This window comes from Aethalodelphis obliquidens, unplaced genomic scaffold (assembly GCF_003676395.1).
Source record: "Aethalodelphis obliquidens isolate GAN/ISIS:26980383/991018 unplaced genomic scaffold, ASM367639v1 scaffold2, whole genome shotgun sequence".
NCBI classification, from domain to species: Eukaryota; Metazoa; Chordata; class Mammalia; order Artiodactyla; family Delphinidae; genus Aethalodelphis; species Aethalodelphis obliquidens.
The window spans coordinates 28,007,482-28,028,664 of NW_020837946.1; the positions used below are offsets into that span (position 1 = coordinate 28,007,482).

The 21,183-nt window shown below is 42.7% G+C and overlaps 1 protein-coding gene across 5 annotated transcripts in view; it reads left to right on the forward strand.

The window, feature by feature from the left end:
- The window catches only part of PLEKHM3 (pleckstrin homology domain containing M3), a 183,636-nt gene that overhangs the window by 19,890 nt on the left and 142,563 nt on the right, over positions 1-21,183 (forward strand). For all 5 annotated transcript variants that reach the window (XM_027122803.1, XM_027122832.1, XM_027122823.1 and 2 more), the window contains exon 2: positions 2,486-3,408. In XM_027122803.1, the coding sequence (XP_026978604.1) occupies positions 2,808-3,408 (601 nt within the window). In that variant the 5' untranslated portion in view covers positions 2,486-2,807. The remainder of the gene's footprint in view (positions 1-2,485; positions 3,409-21,183) is intronic.

Genomic DNA, 21,183 nt, shown 5'->3' on the forward strand with positions numbered 1-21,183 from the left:
TGCTCCTAGCCAGCCTGTGAATACCAAAGCAGGGAGCACAAAATGTCCAACAAAATATTCCTAGACATTTTGATTTAAAAAAAAAAGAAAGAATCAGTTTAAAGGTATTTACTCTCTCTAGTATGATTAAAGACTGAATTTTAAGACCTAGGTAAGAAAAGGAACATTCATAATAGAATCTTAGATGAATAACTTAGTGCTCGGCACCTTGTTGCCCCTTCTATAAAATGGGAAACATATGTTATTATGTTCATTTAAAATTTTAGTAAATAAAGAACTAGAAATTTTAGATTTATTATGTATTTCTTTTTCTTAGCATCTGGTGTACAAGATAAAACTGAAAAATTCCAAGTTTCAAAATGCCAGAAGTAGTGAAACTCTGCTATAGGATTTAAGAGACTCAAGGCTTAGCATAGACACAGCAAACAAAACCATGTTTGCAGCTAGAAAAATATTATAACTGATCTTATCGCCAAAAATCAATCTGTGCCTTGCTTCATGAATGTTAACATAATAAACATGAAAATGTAAAAAGTAGACAAATTCACAGTCATTCACTTTATAAGAGGTTAGCCACCAAGTTCCTGTGACCTGCAAACCTTCTTGATACATTTAAAATAACGGGCTGTATATAGTAGTTTTACTTACACACATTAAGCAATGTAGATTGGTGCTGTTGATTTAAATGTAATGATTTAATGACCTAAGTGCTAAAAATTATTTTAATTAACCACAGAAATTTTGCAGTTTTAAAGAAGAAAGCACATTTATGTACCTTTGCAGCAACTTGCAAAGGTGTTGCTAATTGCCTAGTTTTACCTACTTGTAAGTAGTTAAGGAAAACAAAGCTTACCTAGTTGTTTTGTTTCTTTGTTCATTTTTTTGGTAAAGATACAAAGGTGTATGTTGAGCACATGAAGTGTGGCTAGTGTGACTGAGGAACCTTATTTGATTTTTAATCAGTTTAAATTTATTTATTTATTTATTTTCTAAATTAAAAAAAATTATTTATTTTATTTATTTATTTTTTTGGCAGTGTTGGGTCTTCGTTGCCGTGCATGGGCTTTCTCTAGTTGTGGCGAGCAGGGGCTACTCTTCATTGAGGTGCGCAGGCTTCTCATTGCAGTAGCTTCTCTTGTTGCGGAGTGTGGGCTCTAAGCGTGCAGGCTTCAGTAGTTGTGGCATGTGGGTTTGGTAGTTGTGGCTCATGGGCTTTGGAGCGCAGGCTCAGTAGTTGTGGCGCACAGGCTTAGTTGCTCCACGGCATGTGGGATCTTCCCGGACCAGGGCTCGAACCCGTGTCCCCTGCATTGTCAGGTGGCTTCTTAACCATTGCGCCACCAGGGAAACCCAATAAATTTAAATTTAAATAGCCATGTATGGCTAGTGTCTACCATATTGGACAGCATCACTGTTCTCGTTTGGCCTGGCCTTGGAGATCTAGCATTTCCCAGACAGTGTGGTTAGTGTTATGATTCTTTCTGCCCAGCCCCAAGGCTGGACCTACTCGTAAGCCAATCCTCAAAGCCTCAGGGAGTTTGGATCCTGAAGCCTTTTTGTGAGATGACTGGAAGAATTGTGAAGTCCAGAGTCATCATCAGGCATTACATAATCTAAGCTTAGGAAACACAACACAAAAACATTCAGGTTAATAAAAGGGCCATTCTCCCTCTCTACTTCCCCCTTGCACCTTTGAGCCTGACAAACCATCAGTGCTTTCACGGTTTGTGACAGGACTCATGCATTTATGACTTTCAGACTGATTACGATATAAGCGCAGTCACAGAATTCCTAGTCTCTTTGGCTAACTCTTTTAGGTCAATATCACAGAGATTTGCCGGGGCAGTCTTTTCACAGCTGCTCGCATAGGCTTCTCTGTATGAGTAAAAGCTGCTGACCTTAATTCCCCTTATCAAGAGTCCCACCCTGCTCTGTGTAAGTTCTAATACAATGTAGTGATATGTACTCTTTTTTTTTTTAAAGATTTTTAATTTTATTTATTTTTTTGACTGCATTGGGTCTTCGTTGCTGCACGCTGGCTTTCTCTAGTTGTGGTGAGCGGGGGCTACTCTTCATTGCGGTGCGCGGGCTTCTCCTTGCGGTGGCTTCTCTTGCTGCAGAGCATGGGCTCTAGGCACATGGGCTTCAGTAGTTGTGGCACGTGGGCTCTGGAGTGCAGGCTCAGTAGTTGTGGCACACGGGCTTAGTTGCTCCACAGCATGTGAGATCTTCCCGGACCAGGGATCGAACCCGTGTCGCCTGCATTGGCAAGTGGATTCTTATCCACTGCGCCACCAGGGTAGTCCCAGTGATGTGTACTCTTGACAGTGGAACTTCTCTGTAGGTGTTGTCCACGTTTGGGCATGACTGCCATGGAAGAGATGTAAAGATGAGGAAGTAAGCGGGCAGATTTATGTATATAGAATACAACGATATAGAATACAATGAACTATGTGCCAATGTTGTTCTTTTCATTTTCTTTCAGGAAATTAAAGATGGTGGTGACATTGCCTTGACAAGCACTTCCTGTTGTCTTTACAGAGGTCTCACTGAAGAATAATCTCAAAGGAATGTTTGTCTCCCAGTACCTTTGTTGATGACTGTTATCATCTAGCAGATGTTTTTAATGTCCTGGAAAACATCAACCACCCTTGTGCTTGGCCTGCTCTGGGCAGCTGAATGAAAGTTCCTTCCAGTTGTTTCCAGAACTCTGTTGCCCAAAACTTTACCTCTCTTTGTCGGGTGAATGTTCATGAAGCCCTTTCCTGAACAAGCTTAGGAGGCTTAGGCCTCTTGGAGCCTGTGACATGGAAGCTTTGGAAGTGGATGATATCAGCCCAGCCCTGGAAGTTACTGAGGATTTCTTTACTACTTTTGATAGTAAGCTAGAAAAGGCTGTGCAGCAAGCAGAGGTTTATGGGATTCAGGAAGTTCCTGAACTGGTGGGGCATGAGGTCCTCAGTAACATAGACAATGGTGCTATCAGAAATGTCTCCTCCCTGGGCAAGGGAGGCATGATCTGGGACCATTGTAAGACCAGGTTCTTAGAAACCAAAGCTCAAAATGTCTTCCCTGCCAAAGAACAGTTTATGGTCCAGAAAGGGACAACCCCAGATAATCTGTCCTGGATGGAACAAAAGGAAGCTTCAACCTTTGATTTTTTCAACATCTGTCAGCGTCGGAGGGACAGACCTCGTTCTGTGAATGACTTATTGGATGAGACTTCTACTTTTAAGCCCGGCCATGCTCGATCAAGGTCAGATATTAGCCAGGTGGACTGGAGGGTGGTCCTCAAAACCATGCCTCTGCCTCAGCAGCAACAACCATCTCTTCAGGGCCCTCACTTCACCAGGACGTCTTTTCTATTGTCCTCATCAAACAAGGTAGAAGATGCTCAAGGAAATATGGGTATGTTTTTATATCTGACTGCAATTAAATAATTGTTGATTTTCCTTTGTCTCTCTTGCATCTACCTCATGAGAGTCTTACTCTCCATTGTCCGTGTCTGGCTTTGCTTACTTAAGCCCCTCTTCCAGTTACCTTTGCACTTACCTTACCTGAAGTCTACAGTCTTATTCCTCCTAGGAGGAACTGGGTGAAAAGATGGCTACGGTTAATTCTCCTTTCCTAATCTTGTATGTTAGAATCAGAATGTTCTCATGATTAATGTAGTACTTTCCTTTGAACATTGTATGATACCACTTATTCACATTGGTAGATGTTGATCAGCTCATACCTTGGCCATAGTCTTGTGATATGAAGGATTAAAAGATGTGTGAAGACACAGTCCCTGCCCTAAAGAACTTCTCATTAGGTTGAGGGGATCAGACACTCCCAAAGACTCAGGAAGGTGCCCAGTGGTGAGAGAAAGGAGGTGCTCAACTGAAATGCCTGGGAGGGAACATTGTTTTGCTTTATATTGTTGGAATTTTTTTAAAAAAATGAGTGAGTGGCAGCAATTGTCAGAGGATAGAGGAAGGGGAAGACACTCTGGGCTGGGCTTGTCAGGAAGGGCTTGTGAGACATGATGGAACTTGAGCTGGACCTTGAAGGACACTAAGTTGCAGAAAGAGAGTCACAGTTGGAGGACACTCGGTCAGGATTATGGTGTGGACCAAGGGGGAGACAAGGAGACCAGGCTGACCCTTGAGGAGACCAAAGGATCTCATGGCGGTCGTGGGAGGAAACGTTTGGAGAGGTTGGTTAGGACCTCATGGTGCAGGGCCCTGATTTCTTTTTTCCTTGTACTTTATACACACACACACACACACATGCACATGAATATGTACTCATGTACTCACCCGTGAACTTCCTCTTCTGTGAGACATGACAAACCATCTCTCTGTTTCCCCCAGCATTTTTCTTCACCATAACTTCATTTATACAGGGTACCCATTTTTCTTACTGATGATTCTTTTTTTTTTTGCGGTACGTGGGCCTCTCACTGTTGGGGGCTCTCCCGCTGCGGAGCACAGGCTCCGGACGCGCAGGCCCAGCGGCCATGGCTCACAGGCCCAGCCGCTCCGCGGCACGTGGGATCCTCCCGGACCGGGGCACGAACCCGTGTCCCCTGCATCAGCAGGCGGACTCTCAACCACTGCGCCACCAGGGAAGCCCTCTTACTGATGATTCTTCAGTTACCCTGCTTAACCTCTTAATTTAGATGGCTTCTGCTTAATTAACTGAGGAGACTATTTTATGTACTTAACTGCTATTTTAGCGTTTCTTCAATCTCTATCATTGCTTGCTACTCCATTGATACATTTAACATTGTATTTTATTTACTTATTTTACATTAAATTTTAATTAATAACATTTAGTTTGTAAGTATAACTCGAGGCAAGGATATGGTATAGTATGTCCATTAAGGAGATGCAGTCTTCCTGCCTATGAGGTGCTACATTATTTTCACACCCAGTTCAAATCTATCCTTTTAAAATACTCTTTTTCCCCCCAACTCAAATTCATGACATGTAATTCCTTATCTTCTCTCCTAGACTTTCACCAGTCCTCTGTAACATCTAGCCAAATGGTGATCATGGGAGTAAAAAAGAAAAGGACATTATAAAGCACAGGGCTTGGTAACTGGCTAGACATTAGGGGATGAACAAGTTGCTGCGACCTCAGTGCCTGGCAGAATGAGACCTTTGCCTTGGGCTCACGTACAAACAGTTGTACTCATTGATTAGCAAACAACCTCAGTTTTTGTTTGGTTTCTTGGAGTTCACATAGATTTCTTTTTTTTTAATCACTAAACCACTGTAACCATTCTAAATCCCTGGCATAAACCAAGTTAAGAGGATGTCGTATTTCCAATTTTATTTCTTCCAATCTTGTTTGGATTGTAAATGCAAGAACCAGCCTTCCTCATGTTCTCTAAAGGAAGCTAAAGAAAGAACCTTCCTTAGCTTCTCTCTTGAGGATATGACAGACCATGATTATTACTTTTTAATTCTCAATTTAAAAAGTTTGAGTATTATGTTGAAATATAAGTACCGAGTGGTATTTTGAAAGCTAAACTGTAACCAGTGGCCTTTGCAAGTATTGATATAATATAACCTGGCCCCCTTTTGGTCATCCACGGGATACGCATCCTGTCTGGAATTAATAAGGTTGGGGAAATGGCCTGCCAAGTGTCTGACACCTGCTCCCTCTGGCATACTCTGGAGAGCAGGACAGAGAAATCTTGTTCCTGTTGCTCACTAGGTAAAGGGCAGGGGCAAGCAGGGCCCGTGGGCTGCCCACACTTGGGCTGGGGGTGGAGAGGAGCTCTAGGTTCATGGCTGGTCACCCACTCTGCCGACTGTAATTCTCACAGCATTTGGGAGAGGCGAGGAAGTGGCAACACCCATGTGCAGAGTCAAGATCAGCCAAGATCTCTGAGTGAAGTTCACTTTAGAACCTTTGAACGTAGCCGTCCAAACGGAAGAAAGGCTTATTGTCTCTCCTGAAGGCATATGCCAAAAGCAGAGGGAGGCGGTGTGGTATCTTGGCCAGAGCTGTAGCTGAGGACCCAGGAGATGGCGATCAGGCCAGATCTCTCCCTTGAACTTCAGACTCGCGTATCCGGCTCTTTGGTGAACACCTCTGCTGGAGTGTCCCACAGGCACTTCAGATTCGGTGTCCAGACAGGGCCCGTCATCCTCACATCCTCCACTCTAGCTGTTCTAAAAATTAACAAGGGTTAATGATAGGCTCCTCAGAAGAAATAAAATGTAGTCAAATGGGTCTCCTTTGAGGAGGGCGACTTGGTGTTTTTGTGTGTGTGCATCCCAGGAAGAGCACCTTTACTAAACAACAGGAAACAAAACGTGCCAGGAATCTGACCAGATACACAAAGCAGCAGGTGAGATTCCTGATGGGAAAGAATGACTCCCCGTGGAACAGAAATAGATCCCCTCCAAGTACATATATTTCACACGAGTGTGTACATACATATGTAATATATTAAAAGAAATTTCGTTTCTACCACGAGAAGTTACTCAGCAACAATAAATCCACGTCACACCTGAGACAGGGAAGTGCGGGCGCTGCAGCCACGTTGTAAACCGAGGCGCACCTCCGTCCTGCACACGCCTCCCCTCTGTGCGCTGTGCACACTTGCTGGCTGGGGGCTTCTCTCTGCCCCTCCCCCCAGGCTCAGCAGATCCAGTGTTTGTGGAAGAGCGCGTCAGGGAAGAAAGGTGGCCCTGTGGCCTTGGAGCCCACCCTGCAGAGCCCAGGAGCTGACTGCAGCGGGGAGGCAAACACCCGAGGCCACCGCCGCCTGCCTGAAGGGCCACCTCGGCTCTGGGGTGAAGGGCAGCGCTTGGGACCCCAGCAATGGCACGGCAGTGCACCTGGTTTTCAGCAAAGAGTGTGTCTCTGGGGTCCACCCAGGGCCCTCCAGATCTTTGTAGTTTGGCCAGCGGGGTCTTCTCCTAGGATCAAATGGCTTTTGGGAGGGGAGTAGAGTGTCCAGAGTCACCAGGGCTCAGCCCTGTGAGTGTGTGTATGTGCGTGTGCACACGCCCGCATACACACGTGCTTCAGTGGAGGTCAGCAAGTTGCAAACAAGTGTTCTACAGGGGCGTGCTCAAAAAGTGTCTGCTTTGGGGTCAGTTTGTCACTGCGTTCTGAGTGTCCCCATGCCAAAGTGGATTTGTTCAAAAGATGCCAGTTGCTAGAGGCTACAGATACAGAAGACACGTTACACACTGCAGGGTGCAACCCTCTCAGGGCATGGCACAGAGTTTTAGTAAGAAAACAAACAGAAGAAATGCACAGGAACCCTTTCCTCACTGTAAAGCCCTTTCCTGACACCACAGGCAGACGGGGAAAGGCTATCAGGGTTTGTGTCTAGCCCTGTCACTCTCTTACTTATGGGCTTTATTACTTTGTAGTCTTGTGTTTTCTCCAGTTGATTTTTATTTTTTTGAGGCCCCTGAGTAGCTTAAAGACTTAAACCAGGAGCAGTTCTTCTCCTCCTCGACCGCCGCTTCCTCCTCTTCTGCCACCCTCATTCCCTCCCTTTCCTTCCATTACGGCAAGCCCAAGGGTCTTCTTCATTAGGTAGGGCCTCTGTGTCTTCTGCCTCGTTTGGCAATGATTAACTAGGCTTGTGAGCCTTACTGAGGATAAATGATGCTTTGGGTATAAAGCAAACCAGATTTTGGCATATTGAGGGCAGTGGGTAGCTGGGGTATAGTAGGAGTTGTTTGGCTAATGGGCAAGCCTGTCTGAAGAAGGCCTTCTTGTCAGACAAAGTAGCATATTGGTTAAAACAATGACTATAAACCTAGACTGTTAGAATTTCATTCCTTGTTTCAGTACTTACTAGCTGTGTAACATAGGGCAGGTTTTTTAATCTCTCTGAACCTTAATTTTTTTTGGGGGGGCCATAAAGTGTGGGATAATAGTAGTACTTACCTCAATATCTTGTGAGCATTAAATGGGTTAAAAGATCTAAAGTGCTTCTGAGAACCATGTTTGGCACACAGTAAACACTTAATAGAGGTCTTAAACATTTAATAATATTATTATTACTATTAATAATATTAATAATATTAATTATAATTATAATATATTATAATTATAATATAATTATAATTATAATTATAATTATAATTATAATATAATTATAATATAATAATATTAATTATAATAATTAATATTATTAATAATATTAATAATATTAATAATATTATTATTACTATTACAATTGTATTTGCTTCTCATCCATGAGAAGCAAAGTGATACTACCAATCACTCCTAGTTCTCCCTGGCATAGTCAGTTTCATAAAATGGCCTCGTAATAAATATTTCTTGAATTGGCCTTCCTGCATTGTACTTTCTCATAGCTGTTAACTGGTTTGTTAATGGGAAATAAACCATCCATTCCCTCTCTCATACTGATTTGTCATCAGCTGTTTACTGTCTTCTACGCCAGAGTTTATGGTCACTGAGGAAGGGATTGTTTCTTATGCATTGCATTATCCTCAGTACCTAATATAGTGCCCTGAACATAATACATCCTGAAAACATTTCCTTACAGATGAGATGAATGTATTTCTGATCGAAATCAAGCTGATAAATTAAGAACATTAGTGCTTTAGCTGGTTTATGTCCTTCTGGAAAAAGAACAACTCCACCCTCTTTTTCGAGGGCCTCGCACCATCATCTAGCATCTCGTACCTTGCACATCCTCTCTGTGAAGTTCTTTAGCAGCAGGAAATGAAGATTTGCTTTCATCTCAAAGGCTGCTGTGCACTATCCTTGTGATAAGAGAGAATCAAACAGATACGGCTTGTAAAGTAGCCCCTGGTGTTGGAAGAATGGTGCCCTGGCCTTGGAGGAGTCTCCAGACACCATCTCAGATGCCAGGGTCACACAGGCATGCTTACGATTACCCTTTGTAGAGGAATCTGACTGCTGTTTGGTGAGCACAAAGCCTGGGGAGATAATTGTGGTGCGCCCTTCAGTCTTTCTGAAGTTGGCAGTCACGTGAGGTAATTTTTTGCATCACTCCTCAACTTTTCCCCGTTCCCTCATAGTGTTTCTTTACAGAAGGCTATTGCTTTGGATTTGAAGATCACTTCTTTCCTAGGTTTTTGGTATCTATGAGAGCAGAATACATCAAAGAGATTAACAGCCTACTTGTTACTATCAAAGCCAACATCCGAGCACCTGGTGTGTTCATCCTCAGGGTAAGTGAGAGAGCCCAGGTGGAAAGAGAAGGGAAAAAAATAACAATAACAGCAGCAAACACTTACTTTGTTCACTATTTTCAGTGCCGTGCAGATAGCAGCTTATTTAATTCCTATAACACTCCTGTGATATAGGTATTTTTATTGAGCCCTTTTTAAGGATGAGGCCACTGAGGTACAGAGAGCCTAAGTAACGTGCTTACAGTCCCCCAGCGAGTAACAAGTGGATCCTCGATTTGGACCCGGGCACTCTTTCTTCAGACTCCATGCTCTTAACCCCTAAGCTGGAGCTGGACCCCTACTTTGGAAGCCAGTAGTTCTCAGTCTCCGGAACCCTCCACTAGAGAAGGCTTGTTGGCAATCAGTCCCTGTGGGAGTAAAGGGTAGGAAGTGATGTGGAGGAAACAGATCTGGGTGATAATGTTCATCAACTAAAATTACTCCCTCAGGGAATCACTGGTTAGGAAAACTGAGACCCACCCAAGCAGTCTGGCTAAGCAAGGATTGTTTCCTGCCTTTAACACATTTACTACATGAACAGTGCAGAGCTGGTCAGAGTCCTTTAGAGGACCAACGAATCTGCAAAAGGAAGACTGTAACTTTGCCTTTCACACTCTTGAATGTTATCCATACAGAAAAGCATAAGTGAACCGACCCCTCTGGGTTTGTGACCACGGAAAGAAGGCTTCAGAGTTTTGCCCCATCTTTGGCTTCCTTTTTCAGTCTTACTCAGAAGCCTGTGAATGCATTCTAGAGATGTCATTGCCTCAGGAAAACAGACTATGCTAAGTGCTAGGGTACTGCAAGTGGGTCCTACTAGGTGGATGGAGTATAGCTTGAATCCAATGTAGTTAAGACTACCTGCATTACCTGAGGATAGAATAGTCATAGCAAAAGGGTTAGGTCATAAACTGATGGGGAAGGAATAGATCTAAGGTGAGATGGCAACAGCAGTTCTTTTTTTCAGCTTTATTGAAGTATAATTGACAAAATTGTACGACATTTTAGGCGTACATCATGATGATTTGATATATGTATACGTTATGAAAGGATGTACCCATCCATTAAATAACAGTCATCACCTCATTTCAAAGGCAGCTATTTCTAGAGAACCTCAAGGTAGGTGGTGGAGACCGAAGCTTCCTTAGCTCCAGCTCCCTTGCTTCTGCCATCCCAGGGTCTGCCGTGCCCTAGGCAGCTGTAGCGAGGTTTGACTGGGAACTAGCCCTGAGGGAGGACCCTGATCCTGCAACCAGAATGGCTCCTTTTTAGTCCTAATCTTCATTCTGTACAGACATGCTCCTGACTAGTATCTGTCTTAACCCTTTCCCCCTTTGCACCACTGTTACCCTGTTCTTGTTCACTAAGTAATGATACAGCCAGAGGCAGCAGGGAATTTCCTGTGGGATAAAAAAGACGGGGTCCTAACACCATAGAATTATAATCCAAATGTAAACATATATTAAGGTAAGAACATAAAACGCCATAAGAACGTGTGGACACTAGATATGTTATCAATATGAAAAATAGCTATATACACACACTCTCTCTCTCTCTCTCTTTCATCCCTCTAAGTATATACACACGGTAGAGGAAGGTGAGGCTATATGGAGAGAACACTCAGCAAGGACTTGCAAACATTGTATCGTAGCTCTACCCCTAACTCACCATGTAGGTTTGGAAGAATCACTTGTCTACTGCCTTTGGTTTGTAAACTCGTGAAGCAGGTTAAATTATCTCTATAATCTTTCCCAACTCTAAAATGATATTATTCTAGGATGTTGTTGAACTGACCTTGACTTACGGTTGTGTGGGAGCCAATTACTATAGTCAGAGAGGTAATGGAAGGTCATGATGGGAATATATGTATGGTTGAAATTAGGTAACACAGAAGCATTTCCACGTGCCTTGTGACTCTACTTCTGGATGAACTGCTGTTGTAATTTTTCAAATAAAAAAGTTTTAGAAGAACTCCTTGGCATTAGCTATGGAGCTCTGAAACTCAGCAGACTGCCCGAATCTGACTGACTTTTCCCTCCCTGTGTTCACATTTTCATCTGGCAAGGGCAGTGGTCAGCTGGGCTTTTGTTTCAGTCGGTTTCACTCTCTGGTGACCTGGTACCATCCCTCTGCCTGTTTTTCTTGTGCTGAGTACTTTAGGAGAAGGTCTCAAGCAGAGTTTTTCTGTAGGGCTAGAAAAACCATGGCAGTATGGTTTCTTTATCTGGAGTTCTATGTTACTCTGTTTTGAGTCCCTTTTTCCCCATCTTTCACTAGAGAAAAAAAAAAAAAAAAAAAAAGAAAAAGAAAGCCAAATTTGGGACTTATACTAAAATGACTGCTTTTTCAATTATGATGTTTCTCAAAAGACTTGGAGCCAGTAGAGGTGGGAATATTCCTACGGGCTTAGAACAAGTGAGGTCACCAGGACATGGGCTCTGCTGAATTTATGATTCACTCTTCAGCAAGATTAGTCAGTGCAAAGAAGTTGCTAAAATAGGTCACAGAAAGTTGATTTTATATGGTTGTATAGTTTCCATTGGTTATATTTTTCGGAAACCCAACATGCCTCATTGCCAGCCCGCATCCTGATTCCTAACAAATGTATATGGGAACTCTGAAAACGAAATGTCTGGCATTTTTATGCGGTTGTTCTGTTAATGTATTTTATCTTTCTTGGCTAAGGAGAACTATAGTTACTAATTTCACAAACTGCTAGAGTTACTTTCTTAAAACACAGATCTTTTCGTGCTACTCTGTTCTCAAAAATGAATCATGGTTCCCCGTTGTTTACAAAATCAAGTGTAAATTTTTTAAAGCATCTTTCCCATCTTTCCAAGCTTATCACCTGCACCTTTCTTCACCCCATCTGTGTGCTAGTTTTGAATGTGCCGTGTGCGTTCAAGCTCCTGGGACTCTGCTCGTGATGTCTCTTCACCCACAATACCTTCTCTGTCTTCTTCACTTTTCAGAATCCTCCATTTTCTTTCAAGGACCAGTTCAAATGCCACATCATCCCTAAGACCTTTCCATATTTTTCCATTAAAAAAAAAATTGAAGTATAAGTAACTTACAATATTATATTAACTTGAGGTACACAACATACCTATTTTCTATTTTTATAGATTATACTCTGCATAAAGTTATCATAAAACATTGGCTGTATCTCCTGTACCATGCATCACATTCTTGTAACTTATTTATTTTATACGTGGTAGTTCATACCTCCTAATCCTTCTAATTCACCTATCTTGCTCCTCCTCTGACCCCTTTCCCCTCTGATAACCACTGGTTTGTTCTCTGTTTCTTGTGTTTCTTTTAAATTAAAATTATTTTTTTTCCTCATTTTATGTTTCCATAGCACATTTTATTCTGCCGCACATTATAGGTAATTGCTTGTACATTCATGTCCCACACTAGGTTGGCAGTTCTTTGATAAAATGAATTGTATTGTAGACAACTTTCTATCATATCAGGTATGAGCATATGCAAGGTGTTCGGTTGGACTCTATGTATTGGTGCTTGGAAAATCAGGACAGCACTGTTTTATTTGTTTGTTTCCAGAATGAAAATGGCCTTTCTTTCATTTTTCCTTACCTAAAGCTTGAGTCAAGTTGAATGAATCTTGTTAGTATTAATACTGTCAATAAGAGCTATCACTTAATGAGAGTTAACTTTATGCCCAGACCTGTGCTAAGAAATATTCATCCATTATCTTATTTAATATTAATAATAGTTTAATATGTCAGACTAAGAGATTAATATTTTGCTGATTTTACAAAGGAGGAAGCCAAGCCTTAGAGAAGGTAACCTCACCCAAGGCCATCTGGCTAGTATGTGGTGGAGCTAGGACCCCAAGCCAAGCCCATTCTGGAGGCCACACATAACCACGCTCTAATGCTGCCTCTCAGGTCTGAGGAAGCTTAGACCTCATCCCCTCCACCACAGATAAAGCACAGTGTCATCTAGATTGAAAGTCTGGAGGTTGGAGTTCCACTCTCAACTTGCACACTCCGTGGTATAACCTTGGCCAAGTCACTTTGTTTCCTGGAACCTCTTTCCAAATCTGTTAAATCAGTTAGAATGTGTTTAGAAGCAAGTAATAGAAACTCAGCTGAAAGTGACATAAACAGTGAGGCCATTTATCATCTTATTTTTTCACGTATCTAACAGATAGCTATTGGACACTTAGTGAATATCAAACACTGTATGCAGTGAACACTTAAGGACACCTACCTCTGGTAGCCCCAGGGTCATCAAGATCCAGGCACTTTTCATCTTTTTCCTCTGCTATCCTCAGTATATTGGTAGTGTCTCTTCTCTCCCTCATTTATGCAAGATGGCTACAGCAGTCCCAAGGATATATGTCAGCTGCCAAAGTCAGGAAGGGAAAGCAGGGCACTTCCTCTGGGTCTCTTCCCAGAGGACCCGAAAAGCACCTCGTCTGCAGCCAGAACTGGGTTGCATGCCTTCCCCTAAAGCAATCTCTGGCAAAGGAAAATGTGGTTACTGATTGGGTTAAACAAATCATGATTCCTTTTGTGGGGCAGGGGAGAGGCCATCTCCACAACTGAACAAAATTAGGGTTCCGTTGGTAAATAAGGGGGAGACAGTTGATAGGCTGGAGGCCCCTGACAGGTTCTACTTCAGATAGGGCTGGGCTGAAGAGATTTCTAGTCCCTTCTGGCTCTAAGTTTCTATGATTCTGTGTTACCCAAAGATATAGCAATGGAATGCCACTTATCTTAAAATCTGGTGGCCTAAGTATGAGAGATTCTCTTACACTTAATTCGTATAGATTAACGAAACAGAATGAGAAGCTCACGATGGCCAAGAGTGAGCATCATTTGAAAGTTGATGTTTGGAAATGTTTTCTGGGTCAACAAGTTCTATAAGCACTAGAAATTACCCTTGTCACAGAAGGCAGAAAACCTCTGAATTTAAGAGGTTGGGTCTGTGATCTCCTGGTCAGGTTCACACTTGAGAAGTGAAATGGACCAGGTCTGTGTTGACTTATGCCCTATCACTGTTGCTCATAGCACAAAGAACTTAGATGGAAAAGATCCCCAGCTGGTGTGTCTAGCTAATACATAGCTAGATATGTTATGGATCTCTTTCTTCTAGAGCCTGCACAGATATGTCTTTTCCCCTAGGTTAATGAAGGGAAAACACATGGGATATTCTCTTTTACCCATAAAGAAAGATCTCCAAAGTAACTCACAGAAGAGATATCACTTGAGCCTAGTTCATTTCTACCAGAATAAGTTAACAAATATCTGTGAGCACTACTGTGGCCAGCACTGTGTGAGGGCTTATATACCACATTGAAAATGTACAAAACACAGCCCCTCTTTGGTTCCTGTAGCATCATTCTCTTCATGTTCTTTGCTATGGACATTTGTGGCAGTGTCACGATTGATGTGCATACTGTTAATTTCACTTCCCTCATGCCCTCTAATGAGAACAAGGACCTAAATTTGGTTAATTTCCCCCTAGTCTCTGGCTTAAACACAGTTGAATAATAACATGAAACAAATAGACTTGGAAAACTGTTTTATTAACCAGAAATGTAAAGAAAAGAGACTTGATTGTGGTCTAGAATGTCAGAGAAGTCTTCATTGAGGAAAGGATGTTCCAGCTGAGCACTGAGGGTTGAGCACACAGCCGAGGTGGAGATGAACACAGGCTTTGTGTGGGGTGGTCAGAGGCTAAGCCAGAGCAGGACTACATTTTGTAGAGCAGTGGGCTGAGATTATGGAGGACCTTCAAAGCCAGACAGAGAGAATTAACATGGTATGTTTGGCAAGAAGCACTTGAAAATTTCTTGAGAGTCAATATTAAAAGGATAATTTACAGAAAGTCTGGAAGCTGGCAGTGGCCAAGGGTAGTGGGGGTGGGTTGCAGGGAATCTCCTTCCCTATAGCTTTTGTGTCCATGTAAAGATTCATCAGTTAGAATGGCCCCCTTGGCCTCTCTCCCTCCCTTTGCACACTCCACCCCTGGGGAGGAGTAACTTATGGGCAACTTTAGGAGAGGAACCAGGCATGTGTAACTCAGCCTCTACAGGAAGCACTGATTCTGGTCCGCTCCTCTAGGCCTGCTCCACCACCCACCAGCCTTTCATGGGTGGTCCCTGGGAGGGGAGCCTGTGCTGATCCAGTGCTGCGGGTGACTCATTGGTGAGTCTGTGGAATTCTGGGGTGCTACACACCTAAGCTGTGTCCTCCAGCTGGCTCACGTTTTGATTTCTATGCGTCTGACTACCCTCTGTCAATCTCAGTTGGTTTAGAACTTGGGTGAAAAAAAGTGATGCTATTTATTGGGTCCCCTCAGGCCCTAACAGTACGTGGGGTGGATTGGTAGATGGAAAGAATTGAAGGGATGGAAATGAGAAGGCTCTGCGGTCATCATGATGTGAGGTGATGGGGACTCAAATGAGGGCGACTGTGGTAAAAGAGAAAGTGGGACTTGTGAAGAGAGAAAGGAGGGCTGTCACTGGTCTGTAAACTGTTGACAGAGTCTGTCTGATTCACCTGGTGTTTCCACGATTCTAGCTTAGTCCTTGGTGCATACATTCGACAAATACTTATAGAGCCAGCCACTGGGAATACGAAGGGAGAGAGACATTCAGGTCTCTGTCTTCAAGGAGCAGTTTTTTGAACGAAATAAAACAATGTTGTAAGATAGAGAGGGACTGAGGGGGGCCCTTTAACTGAGGTGCTGAGGGATGAAGGCCTCACTGAGGATGGCACCTTCGAGGTGAAAAGCTGAGGGAGTTGAATACATCAGTGGAGCTGGGGGCAGATGTCCCAAACCTAGGATACAGCAGCTTCAGAGTCCTTGAGGCAAGAAAGTGCTCAGCTTGTTCAAAACCCATGAGAGGCTTTTGGCTGGAGTGAGAGAAGAAATGTGAGATGATGTGAGGGGAGGTCAGCAATAATCAGAGGCCAGATTGTGCGGGACAGAAAGTAGAGGCATTAGAAGAATCTGGAATCTGAAGGAAGGAGACAGATTGAGCCATAGAAGATGTAGGTTCAAGTGAATAATTTTGAATAGACACAACAAACCTTAGGATATTAGAAGACAAGAGGAAAAGAGATCCATAGAGAGGTAATTTTCAGATGTTATAGAGGAAGAGATTCTGAAGAAGAGGGAAAGGATTAGGTACAGAGTGAAGGTGGAAGGGTTAGCTTTAACAAGGAGGCAAGAAGCTGCTTCTTTTGAGACCAGAAGCTAAAATAGGAAACATCTATTGAATACTTAAGATGTGTCAGGCATCGTTCTGAGAGTTACTCATTTCTTCCTCACGATAGTACAATGAGGTAGGTGCTAATATAGCCCGTTTTAAAGATGATAAAACTGAGACTTGGGTTAAGTAATTTGTCCAGGGTTACCCAGACAGTAAGGTCAGAATTATGATTTAAACTTAAGCCAGTTGGCTCTAGCACATGTGGTCTTAACCACTGTGCTCTGTCTTACTTGTATAGGATATTGGTTAGTGTAATGTTGAAGTGAAGCCGAGTATGGTATATGTAAAGGAGCTCCCTATGGTACACAAAGAGATGGTGGCATTTGCAGTTTGAAAAGACTAAAGAAGATGTGGGAAAATTGTTCTTGGATTGTGTGTGGGATCCATGAGATGAATAAAAGAATGAATTGTCAGGATTAAAGCTATAAAAGAAGTTGAGCAACATGAATCTATGTTTGACCGGTGCTCCGGCCTGAATATTTGTGTCCCCCCGCAAAATTCATGTGTTAAACTTCTGACCCCTGAAGTGATGGAATTAAGAGGAGGCTTTGGGGGTGCTCAGGTCATGAGGGTGGGGCCCTCATGAATGGGATTAGTCTCTTTTATAAAAGAGACCCTACAGAGCTCCCTAGCCCCTTCCGCCGTGCGAAGTTATAGCAAAAAGATGGCCTTTTATCAACCAGGAAGCTTTATCTCACCAGTACCAAAGCTGGTACTTTGGTCTCAGACTTCCAGCCTCCAGAGCTGTGAGAAATAAATTTCTGTTGTTTACAAGGTACCCAGATTATGGTATTTTGTTATAGCAGTTGAAATGAACTAACATACCTGTGTTAATACTTCTGAGTCTTCCTCGAGCATGCTGGTCTTAAATAGACGATGGTAACAGTCCAGAGTTGGTGCTTAAATCTGGGAAGTCTGAGCAAACAAGTTTTAACTATTGACTACAGAGTCTAGAGGAGGGAGTCCAGTGAAACAAGGAAGAGACTTTAAGGGGTGAGGTAGAAGGGCTTCATGTTTAAAGGTCTTTATAAGGATGGAATGGAAGGTAGGGGAGGTGGAGGAGTGAGAAGAATGAAGGAGTACTGCATTGGAAGTTGGAAAATACTTTGTGATGAAGAGGTCTAAGAGGTCTGGGATGTTAATGTTGTGGAAGAGAGAATTAGGTCTCTGGAATCAAGGAGGGGGAGGACCTATGTTTGTAAAGATCCTAAAACCAGATGGAAAATTCATAACATGTATCTTTCCCCACCTCAGTGACATCATGGTGCTTTTTCCCCACTGAGTCTGGATGTGGCCTCAGCATCTTTCTCAGTACAGGGTTCCAGGCAGTCAGTAGCAGTCAGTGAAAGTTGCCTCCTGTCTCTGCGTCAGACAGTGCCAGAAGGGGCTATTACTCCGAGGGTGCGTGGAGCTAAGAGCAGGCCATTCAGTAAGAGGGGAAGTCCAGAAATTGGAGTGGAGGACTAGGGCTGAGTCCTGAAGCCTAGAGGTTGTAACTAACCCCAGAGAAGCGTGCAGTCTTGGAGGAGGAAGTGGGGCTGGCCAGTGAGTAGACAGACGGTTCTCAGGTTGTCTGTATCTGCGGGAGTCTAGTCACATTCTCCCATGCTCTAGGCTGTCATGTAGTGCTGGCAGCACCTGGGTCAGAGCTGTGAGGTGAGGTTGAACCAAGTGGCACTGTAGTCTGGGAGGCTGGGGATGGGATCTGGAAGTCAAGCGACAGTAGCGGTTGAGTACAGGTCATTGGCACTGGCCATTCATGAAGAAGAGCCAAATCATAGAAGTGTCTTTGTTCTGAAGTGGCGCTATGGTTCCTCCTTTATCATTGACCTGGAAGCCTCCTATTAGAGTCATTTGCCAAAACTGAAGTGTAAGCATCTTGAGGACCTCTGTCATCTTTGGGTCTCCAGTAAAGCTTAGCGTTCTACTTTGCACATAGTTGGTACTCAGTAAATGTGTGTCAAATTGCTTTGCTCCCTTAGTTTTGAGCCCATGTGTAGTTGTAAATCCTGTTTCCTAGGCTTTCAGATCTTAAAATCATCTATCCTTTTAGCTAACAATAGCCTAGATAACCTGTAGAGAAACTGAAAAGAAAGATGATGAAGGGCAAAGGAGATGTAATAAATCTGTTGAACTTTGAGGGGCAGTCCTTTTGGGCTTGTCTAGGACAGAATGTGATTCTGTAGCATCGTGGTACTCCATTCACTCTCTACTTCGGCTTCCTTTCACATTTATTCATCTTGTAAGAACTTAAATGTTTCCTTTAAATTTGCCTAGATAATTTTGATTTGGAATACTGACACCACATAGGCTTTTGAGTTCTTTGAAACTGTTAAAACGTTGCTCTTTATCTTTCATTTTAAACTATTGTCTGATCTTTGAAGTCCTATTCTTATGACATCATTCATGGTGTTGACTCAGGCAGTTCAGACTTTCTTGGTAAATTAAACGTTTACCTAAATGTTTCATTTATTGTGATCTGGGACATGCTGGTTTTTAGAAAAACAGAATTGCATAAAGTAACCCAAATAGAAGCACATTTTAATTACATATGCTAATATATGTGAACATGCCCAATTATTATTTATAATATTATTATTACATATGTATACTGTCTAAAGGCTTCCTATCAAACGCTCTACAGTCTGGGCAGAAGGATTGTGGGTGCCGGGATGTGGAGGCAGAAACTTTTTAAAATCATTTCTTATTGATTTTCTTGGAATACTTTTATTATATAACTTAGTACATATTTGATGAGTGTGAAATAGTATCTGAAATATGAGTCATCAGGGTGGTGTAGCCATAGAGCCATGGGGCTTCAGAGGAGGACAGCTGTGTTCAACTAGAGGGGACAAAGAAAGGCTTCAGGAAAAGGTGAGATTTTATACTAGCTCTCACGTAGGATGAAAACATGGACAAGCAGAGATGCAGGGAAATCTAGGCAGGGAGAACAGTGAGAGAAAATGCCTGAAGGTCGGGAGGGGCCAGTAATGGAAGCCACAGCAAGTCCCCTGGCTGGAGTGTGGGGAATGGAAGACAGTGGCTGCAGTGTGAAAGGTCCCTGGGGAAACTCAAAACGGAGGGGTCAGGCTAACATCATCTGAACCTCCAAATCAATCTCCATATCCCTGCAAGTAGGACAACCACCTGTAACATATTCTTGCACGAAAAAAACACAAAAAAAACCCTAACTGGATCTTGAGATCTAAATAGCAGATGAGGGACTTCCCTGGTGGCACAGTGGTTGACTCTGCTCCCAATGCAGGGGGCCTGGGTTTTACCCCTGGTCAGAGGACTAGATCCCACATACATGCCGCAGCTGACAAGCTGGCGAGCTGCAACTAAGGAGCCTGCCTGCCGCTACTAAGATTCGGTCAACCAAATAAATAGGTAAATATTTTAAAAAATAATAATAAAATAAGTAAATAGCAGTTGATGGAAAACCTGGGAAACAGGAGCATTTGACTGATACCGTGAGGATACACTCAGCCAAATCCAGAATGTGAGAAATTCTACAGGACAAAGGAATGAATTTCTTCAATAAATACATGGCATGAGAAAAAAAAGGGAGAAAGAGGGAACTGTTATAGGTTTAAAGAGGCTTAAAAGACCTACCAGCCAAATCAAGGTGTGGACCTAAATCGAGCAAAGCATCTGTATAAAGAAATTTTTTGAGAGAATCTGGGGAAATGAGATACAGACTGGGTATTGGATAAGGAATTATTCATGTTTTGGGTGTGAAACTGGTGTGTGTATATATATATATATATATATATATTCTTATCTGTTAGAAATACAGCCTGAAATATTTACAGTAGAAATGATAAAATGTCTGCAATTTGCTTTCAAGTATTCCAGCAAAAACAAACAAACAAACAAAAAACAATAAAAAGCAAGAGTTGGAGAGGAGTGGGAAAGAGGAAACAAGAATAGCGGAAACCTGATGACTTTTAAGCTAAGGGGTGAGCCCACAGGTGTCCATTTTACTCTTCTCCATGCCTTTAACTGTGTTTGAAATTTTCCATGAGAAAATGTGTTAAGGCCGGTCTAAGGAGTTTGGACTTTATTGTGTAGCACCAGGAAACTTGTGCAGGGTTTTGGGCTGATGGGGAGGGCATGGGAAAGGTTATGAGTGATCCAGAAAGGTTACCCCGGTAACTGAGTGTGACATGGTGGGGTGCGGGGGGAGGGCTTGAAATGGGAGCCCATTTAAGATCTTGATTAAGATGGTGGCCTGAGAATGGGAACTTTTTTGAGAACAGAAAGAGGAAATAATGGCAAAAGAGGAACTCTTCAGTGGGTTGGCAGTACAGAAATGAATGAGGTTCATGAGGGGGAAAAATCCCCTCTTCCTCGTCAATCAGTAGCAATTTTTGTCCTTAAGCCACTGCGCTGGGTACTGTGGGACCAGGGGGAGAAGGAAAAGGGGTCTTTGTTGAGGAGGAACTGACCCAGGTCTTTGTAACTAGCCACAGTGGAAAGCAGTGGGGAAGCAAAGAGTTCTCAAGTTCTTTTTGTTTATGTTTTTGTTTTTGCTTCTTGCTGTTTTTCACAAGGGAATTACTCTCTTATGGTTTCAGTATGAAATTTACAGACACAGTGATTCATTTTGATCACCTTTCTCTATTTTCATTGGGGAAACGGCGATAATCTTTGTCAGCTGTTCTACCTGAACCATTTATGATATTAATTAAGACAGAGGTCATATTGTTCATTCGTGAAATGGAACACTTTAGAAGAATGTATGTG